The 9,436-nt window shown below is 33.1% G+C and overlaps 1 protein-coding gene across 1 annotated transcript; it reads right to left on the bottom strand.

Moving 5' to 3' along the window:
- Positions 1-4,216: 4,216 nt before the first annotated feature.
- On the bottom strand, positions 4,217-9,321 carry LOC126810010 (dnaJ homolog subfamily C member 12-like). The gene is made up of 5 exons (XM_056098678.1): positions 9,163-9,321; positions 6,861-6,939; positions 5,577-5,713; positions 5,144-5,318; positions 4,217-4,882 (listed from the first exon to the last, which is right to left on the bottom strand). Exons 1-5 carry the CDS (start codon positions 9,238-9,240, stop codon positions 4,794-4,796), a joined length of 558 nt encoding a protein of 185 aa, XP_055954653.1. The 5' UTR covers positions 9,241-9,321; the 3' UTR covers positions 4,217-4,793.
- Between the last annotated feature and the right edge of the window lie 115 nt (positions 9,322-9,436).

Below are 9,436 nucleotides of genomic sequence, written 5' to 3'. Positions count from 1 at the left end.
TGTCGTCTGTTGTTGTCCCAATCGTCCTTGTAGTTTTCCTCACAATATCTTCACCATTAAAAGTAACGATTGCTTCTTCCGTGGGAGTTGTTTCTTCTTCCTTGTAAGCCTCTATTTCTTCATCCTTAAAAACTGTTATATTTTTGACATTTAGAGTTTTCATGTATTTATTCTTATTAACTTTTACATCTTTATCCTTGAAATTTTCAATATCTTCATTCGTTTCCTTTTCTAAAATTTTCATTTTTTCGTCTTTAGAAATTTTGAAAGTTTCTGTCCCTTCAACCATTGACGTGTCTGTTTCTTCATACTTTGAAGTTTTAATGTCTTCGTTCATATTTTCAATATCATGCTGATTAACATCAGGCGTATCAGGCTGCAGATATTTTCCCGCCATTTCCCTAGTGCTGTTCTGCTGTAGAAGTTTGTTAACTCGATTAACTGAACGGTATATATCTAAAAGATCGATCACTCGGTTTTGACGATTTATAACCAACTCACAAAGATCTGTTGATGGTCGCTCTATCTCCATACGTCGTTTTTCCGCTATTTCTTCTAATTGATCAGATGCCTTCTCAAGAAATTTCAACATGCTTTCTCCACGATAATTGGCTTCTGAAGTTAGAAGACGTCACGACAATTGTTAACATTGAAAATGGTGTGTAATGCACTGGGCAGGATTTGATTTTCCTTTTTTAAAAATCTGATACCACTTCTTACAGCTTATAAATTATGTTGTATGAAACCCAAGAAACGAGTGTTTCCATGTTTATCTTTCCTGGAGCCACTGTGAAGTGCACGCAAAACCCCCCCCCCCAAAAAAAACCACCAAAAAACAAAAAAACCCACTGACGGTTGGAATTCGATAAAGAGTGGCAAACATTTCACCGATATCACAGTGTATGAAAAATAGGACGTTAAACCCCATTTCATTTCATTTTATTTATTATTCGATTTAAATCAGTTATCCCAAATCCAGAAGACAACCATATGTAAGATCTGATATAGACTAGATGGTTTATTATTATTTAATACTGTTGCAAGGAATTTAAAGATCAATTATCGTCCGGTCCATAATTATTGACAAAATATTGCCGTTTTCGTTCATAAAATACCTTATTCTTCTATCAACAAGCTGTTGAATGCTAACATTAATAAATAAGGATCTGCAAATCGGTACAATAAGGGGAACCGATTAAGAGATTGAGACCCCCCCCCCCTCTTTTTTTTAGATCTTCCATTGAACATAGGGGTATGAAATGAAGCTACTGACTTACTCATCGGAGTTTTATTCGATCTCTCAGCCATTTCTACAGATCGGCTTACTTTCTCAAACTGTGAATAACAAGAAAAATCTGAAATTCAAAATTATTAGAGTTTAGATCGACATAGACAATCGTCAGTACATTTCCAATATTATCTACATACCTGTGGACCAAAACACGAATATAGGGCCTATCCTAGGAGTATTAATACTGCCTTGGGCCTATCTGAACAGAAGCACAAAATTATACTTCTCGTATCTATGGGAAGACAATGAACATGACGTGATGCAATGTATGATCTAATTTCATTATGACGCAATAGATTTCTCAAAAAGAATGATTAATTTTATGACAATGAAACTTTGCGAGGCATTATGGTTTGTCGTTATTACTTAAATGGCATTATGACAATGGAATGTGTTTCATCAAGTGTGTGAAAAAAATGGTATCCAGGAGCAGATCCAGGAATTTTTGCAGGAGGGGGTTTGACAGGGGTCTGTTAAGGAAATTTGACAGTTAACAATGCATGATCCCATCATCGTCTCCAAATTACTGCATAACCATTGAACTTTTTAAAGAGAGAAATCCAATTTTGGCGTCAGTTTTTATTATGAATTAATAGGATCAGACTGTGATTCAATTTCATTGATGCAAAGCCTTAATTGTGATATCACATAATATGTCTATATCATTATCTCGCGCTTTGAATGCACATACAATCCCACCATTTGATGATAAAGTACAAAGCATACGTGTTGTTTTACATTTTTTTTTTGTAGCTGAGGGGTATCCCTTGGTATCCGAGAACCTGTCACCAAGTTCACAAAGCATTCTAAGACTTATCTTTGCCCGCTATCTTTCGGGCAGTCTGACTTTTCAGGCAGACGGGTAAAGTGAAAAATATTAATGTTATTATTTCATCTAATTGGCAAAATAAATTGCCCGAAATGTAATAAAACACTTAATTTCTTTTTTTTTTTAAACTTAACACCACAAATTTGTATTGAATGGACTATAGAGCCACTCTACTTTGTGCGACATTTTTCGGGCACCGTTTATTATTTGTAAATGCAGCCGCAACAGTGATTGGATGGTTGGAATTCAGGTTAGCATAGAGTGAGATTTCGGTTACAAAACCATTGGACAACTTTGGAAGTGCTTAATTCACGGGATAAAATAGCAGAAAAACGGATTTACGGTGGTTAAATTTTCAAAATTTTCTCCGGGAGTTGCTGTATTCACGGGTTGGAATAGCAGTTAAATCTTCAGAATTTTCTCCCGATGATCCTATCTTCGTGGACTGTAAAAGATTTGATTGGTTGATTGATTGGAGCCAACCATCTTAATAAGGCCATATTAGACCACTTTTAAGTTGCTGTATTCACGGGCTAAAATGGCAGGAAAACTTGTTTGCGGCCGTCAAATTTTCGAAAGTTTTCTTGGGGTCCCTACACGGTAAGCTCCGCTTCTCCGCTCTCGCAAAAGACCGGGTTATGCACACCCCTCCCCCCCCTTACTGTCAACAAGCCCGTAGTCCTATGTTCACACGTGTAAAAATAAAATAGATATTTGAGTAACTGCCTTGTTGAATAAGTATGTTAATAATAATAATAATATATAATATAAAGACGGCGTGTGAAATTGTATACGTATTGTATAGCATCTACGATAAATATATGGTTGGTGTAATTCGTTTTTAAACATTTGGATCATGGCGTGACTTTTAAATTTTGTAATAAGAGAAGCCTTTTATGAAGGTTATTTCACTAGTGTCCTTTATATCAGATAAATTTATACATAAAATGGTCCCGTGATGCATAGGCGTACGGGCTCGATGAATGTTGGTGCAGCATGCAGAACCTGGAATCCCCGAATAGATTTCCTGTTACAGACGGCGATGCCGGTCGTTTGAGAGGGGCGAGCGTACCGTGTAGCCCCCCCCCCACCCAATAGGAAGAAGAAAATTATTTGATGCCACAAACACGTTTTCCTGCTATTCCAGACTTCAAAGTGGTCTAATATAGCCTATCTTAGGTGGCTGATTTCGAGTTCCAATCATCCAGTTGTGAATTATAGAAGCCCGACCCGAGCGCACCACTTGCGCCAGCGTAAAGATCAGTTCCTACATAGCAAAACTCTATAATCTCTATATATACAGTTATATAAAATAAAAATAATGGGAAATATTTAGTGGTGCTGATGAGCATGGGATGAAATTGGGGGTGAAGGTAGGGGTGGTGGTATTCGCTCCGTCACTGCAGCTTAAGATGGGCTGTACAAAGGAACAAATGAATATCTTTATTCTGCAAGTTTTTCATTAAATAATGCACAAAATATCGGTCGAGACGTGTCGAATTGTATGTTCTCAAGCGCTCGACTAGGTATCTTGAGCGCTCGACTTAGCATCTCCAGCCACCGTAGTTTTAGTCGAGTAGACCTTAAATCCCATCTATCTCTCTCCCTCTCTCACAAAATGCAAATAAAATTCGTGAAAATGTCACCCCGCACTTAAATAGCAAAAGAGGGCACCTAATTTTAGTGCAAAGGTGACTTTTTGTTGATTCCGCTTAAGTCAATAACTAAAGAAATAAAACTTATCCGCCAGACCTCCCAGTAGGTAATCATGGGCAATCGAGTACATTGTTTGGAACTACTTTAAAATGTAGATGGAAATATTAAGGATTTTCTGAAACAGAACTCCAGTTTTATCCCAGACTCTTCAGCAAAAAATCATTGACCGTCTAAAAGACCCTTTAAGGTGCGAATCTTCCTGCTAATGGAGTTGTATCTCCCTACTTGACTGATAAAACCTACAGTTCAAAATTTATTTACAGGTACCAGAGCAAATAATGGAGTACATCTTTATCTTATTGATAATACCCCTGGTTTTTATTCAAGAGAAACATTGTGAGCAATTAACCATTTTTGTTCTTCTAGTGTTTGTGAGAGTCAAATTTGTGACTTAATAAGTTTTATTTCCTCATAACATATCATATATACATATTAACAAAAATTATATTACATAAAAGTTTCAAAATCATTAATAACAAACATAACAATTAATATAATAATAAAATACATATAATAATATGTTTCTCTAAAAGACTAATAATAAAATGCATCTGTAGAATCATGTTCCTAATAGGGACAACCAAACTAAATATCCTAATTCAGTGAATGTTATAAAATATTTTCGTTTTAAAAATCATACTAAACTTAACATACTTATTTTAACATAAATCTGCATATTGCAAGACTCATAACCCTTAAACAATAGACTATTTCTGAAAATCCAAATTAAGTAGGTAGAAGTAAACTTAGAGCATGGAAAATTCATTTTGTTACAGACCAAGACTAGATAACTTAAAACTATAAACATTCCATTTGACAGTACAATTTCTAACATATTCTATTACAAGTATTATATAATACAAGTTGAAATTGTATAGAAGCTAATATAAACGATCTAGGACTAGTTAATGTGTATTAAAGATTCAATTATCCTCTTTCATTATCACAACTCTGGCATTATATTTCATAATTTCTGAATTTTCTTATTAGGTCTGCTGGTGTATCTTTAAAGCAGTGGAGATTGATAGATGATCTCTTACAATTTTCTGAAAAGATAAAGTGCTGTTTTTATTTTTATATTCTAATTAAAGTCTCTATGCATCATTCACATTTTGGGGAAAATATAAAATTCCCACGGCTTAATCTACACTAAAATGTACTCTGAATGTGCAAATGATGCACAGAGACTGTAAGTAAACAGTGAAAGTTTGTAAAATGTATAATAAAAATGTGCAAAATTATTCTCCCTGAGCCTATGATTTATTTTTTTATTTCTAATATTAAGCATATATTCTAATATGACCAACCTTCTGTCTTACTGTTAGTCTGTTTCTCACCCATATTATTTTCTCTTTCATTTGTAAAATGAGTTGGAATAGATCTGGTTTTAGGTGCGTCATCCTGTATTTTAGATGCAACAATATTTGAGGTGGTTGTGTCGCTGATCATCGGTTGTGCTTTACTGCTTGCCCAATGCATAGACTGAAAAGATGCACAATATGGCTAAAGGCTTGACGACTAAAGGGAGATAACTCTAAAATTTACATCTTAAAAGCTACACTTTCAACATTATTAGTTTATCAAATGAAATATAACAGCTTATAGTATTAGGCATTAGGGCACAATAAACACATCGAATTACATTTGGGACATTACTCTTTAGTATTCATAACATGAAGGATCTACAAACTATGACAATTATTACGGCATTAAAAATTGATTTTATATAAATATTATTACCATCTGTGCTGGGGCCATATTGCACCACTGAGAATAACTAATAGACAAACCCGACCTTCTCCAACGATCATATTTTTTTCTTCGACTAGGATCTGTCAGCACTTCTTTTGCCTTTTGTATTCTAATAAATCTTTCAGCTTTAAAAAACAATATAACATGACATTACAATAAACAAATATTTCTCTAAAATTATTTATATAAAATAAATACCGGTAATACATGTAGATAAAATAACATGGCTTACAAGCTCGGGTTGCCAGGCAACAAAACATACAAGGATGTTGAATAGCGATTCTTAAGTAGACTGATTTTCAATTGCCAGAATATTGATAAAAAGAAATAAATCTAAAATCAGTGGAAATCAATATTGTTTCTCATCTCCATTAACATAACTCATGGTGCATTATTTTGCAAGTAATTATTGGAAATACTATAGCTATATTGCGTTTCATAAAACCCCTACAAAATCTGACTGAAAATAATCTTTGAATTACTATAAAAGATTTTCCTGTATAAATTGTTATTACTATAAAATACTACATCAAGGCAAACATATATTTTCAAGTGAGGGATATTGGTGACTGAAGACGATATACGTCCACATGAAAATGTGGGCATATATAAAATAGATAATGAAAAGGGAATATGTTGAAAATTTTAGTCAAAGTACTTGTTTCTTAACGCCATTATAAGAATTAGGCAGTCTCGATTGTCGTTGCTACCGTTGTTAAGATAATAAATAAAGTTTCGATTATCCATTTTTAAATCAAATCATTGATATTAATTCGTCTTTAAATCTGTTGTAAATCTTGAGAATCTGATTGCATCGAGAATTGATGATGGTCTTGGGATGTTAATAAATGTCTAATTAATAATTTATATAACATTTAAGGCATAAAGAAAGACCTGCAATAGGCAGATTAAGCTCTTGAATAATGCCCCTTTAAATGGGTCTAAAAGCACATATTAATGTAATAAAGTGATTTATATTCAATTTTTAAAACATTTATTCTAATTTCTAATCAATTTTGGTGGGTGAAATACATGAACACTCCAAATAGGATGGCAGTCGTTTACGCTTGCTTAATCTATTCTACACTTTATCTAATTATTATTTTTTTTGTTTGTGAATCAGCCATTACAATTACTTCTGCATTGTCTTGTAGGATATGTTTTTCTTTGTTCATTACAAATGGCATCCGAAACCATAGAGTAAATGACTTGTGTATTGGATACTGAGATAGTGGCGTATAGCTCCTTTAACATTGCTTTGAAAATACAAACCTGCAGTAGGATCATCTGGGTTTTTATCAGGATGACAACTATTGACTCTTGCTTTATATTCAGCAACTATCTGTTCCTCCTATCAAATATCAAAAAACAATTATTGAAAAGCACAGTAAAGATATTTAAAAGCCTGTTATACATTCCTGACTGTACACCAAATTAAGATTTTCAGATTATATATAATAATATGTAGTTTTAACCAATAAAAAATCAAATTGATTCAAATCAATTAATTGTAATAAAAGTTATTGCCAAAGTTTCCATTACTTTCAATACTACCATCTTCTTTTCCCCTAGATTAATAGAGAACATTTGAATAATTCATTTCTGTACATGAACATCAAGGTAAAAAGGAATCTACAGACTATTTATTTCTTTAATCCTCAATAAATAAGAAAAATGGTTATTGTCCTTCTGGCTTAACATAAAAATGGAAAATACATTCATTATCTACATTGTAACTGTATGAATCATGAAGTAAGTAATTCCCATCCACGTGGTAAGTCTATTTCTTACATTTGTATTTTGAATAAAAAAACCCAGTAGGTTTGAAAAAAACCTAAAAACTGTTAAAGATATATTGTCCCGAAAGTATTTATTTCCAATAAAAGTATGGCAAATACGGTATATATATATGGAAAGTATAGACACCCAATCTTACTAGAAAAATTCTGGATTACCTGATAAACACCTGTGGGGCAATGGGCAAAAATGTCAGGATATCACTAACTGGCACCCCGATTGTTGTCTGCCAGCTTATTGTGTGCTAGCTTGACTGATGGAGCAGTTATTTCTTGATCATATAATTAGGTGGTTTTGGGAATTTTGTGGGGTGTCAACATATAAAAGACTCTACAATTAAACGGTGGGAAAAAAAAGTTGACAGAAAATAATTAAGAATTTACTTAGGCCTCAATATGTATGGTAAATGGATGTAGTAAGTAATGAAAAATATATTCTGAAAATTGGACCCTCCCTCGATGAAATGAGGTGACAGACAACAGTTAATTTATAGCTTGAGGTATCTCCCCACTAACACAAAGTTTTGAGAAGGATTTAAGCAAATATTTGATAGATTAATTAGCTTGAATATGTTTTTAGTCTAGATATATCATCAAATCACACAGTTTGTACGCAGTAAAGTATCTTTAAGTTTTATGTATAATTTATTAAAATACATGCGCATGCAGTAGTTGGTCTGCAGAAAAATATTAAAATCTTCTTTAGAAGGGCCTCTTTCTTATGAATTGTCAAACAACACCATACAAATTTGGAAACCCTAGACCTATAACACTGGAGTTTTCATTTGGTTTCAATAAAGAATTTTGAATTGATAGATACTAGTGTAACAAGTCAACAAGTTGGGTAGAAAATCTCTTAAAATTAGCAATAACAGGCAAATAATTGACACCTAAGGTTCTGATCCCAGTGCAACCACAATGCAATCAAAAATCAATATACATGTGCATGAACAGTTTAAAGTAGCCAAGTCTCTAACATATCATTGAAAATCTTCGACATTGAAAACACAAATTATTTGTCAACTGATGTTGTGATTTTGGAAAAGATGGGCTTCTGATATCCAATATTTAAGACAAAATAAACGTGTACCAATATTTAAGACAAATTAAACGTGTATCATAATGCGTTTCAGCGCCATTTGTAACAAGGGACTCAAAGAACGAGGCTAGACTATTCACAAGTCATGTCATCATATTCTTCGGGAGAGCATACGCAATAAATACTATCGTTGTAGACTGGAATAACAAGACTCTAGAGATTGCTATGTGATTGAGACTTTTGGCATTGCCGAACAAAACTGATTAGAAATTACAGTAAATACTCAGAAACGATTGAATGTAAATCAGTTTATATACATTCATATTACATGCGTTGCAACCCATTTGTGTCAATTTCTAGGTCCCAATATTAGCAATTTAGCTCCTTTAACACCCAAGTCTGAAAAAAACCAAACTTGAGAATTTGACCTTTTAACCAGATGCTTTCGACATAGGTATAATTCCATGAAACTGATGAATGCCTAGTTCGAATATTAAATCTCAAATACTATTATTATACATTATTACGCATATTCGTTTATTTGTAGGCTGTTTTTTAATATTAGCTTAAAGATTGAGAACCTTTCACATTTAACAAACATGCTTTTATATATAAAAAAAGAAATATATATATTGTTGAAATTATGCCCTATCTCATTCTAAATCTGACTACTTCTTGCACAGAAACCAGAATTTAATTTCAAACTCAAAATAGTTAGAAACAATTCACAAATAATTACACTTGATAATTCGTCACATCCCAACACGGAATAGAAATTTTCACTGTCATCTTTCTCATACTTCAGAATATCATCCATGCTTTGGAGTAATTTTATGGCTGTCAGTTGAACACATGTGTTCGCCTTCAGAACTGTATTTACTTTATTCTGGGAGAAATCATTGACACAGATTAACTACTCATATGGCATAATATCACGAGACGTTACATTGTATTAATATCACTAAAACAGAATAAATGTTGTGTAAATCTGTGTTTTTAATAGGACCGATTGG

The sequence above is a fragment of the Patella vulgata genome, chromosome 2 (genome assembly GCF_932274485.2).
Source record: "Patella vulgata chromosome 2, xgPatVulg1.2, whole genome shotgun sequence".
Lineage (NCBI taxonomy): Eukaryota > Metazoa > Mollusca > Gastropoda > Patellidae > Patella > Patella vulgata.
This window is presented reverse-complemented; position numbering and strand designations above follow the sequence as displayed.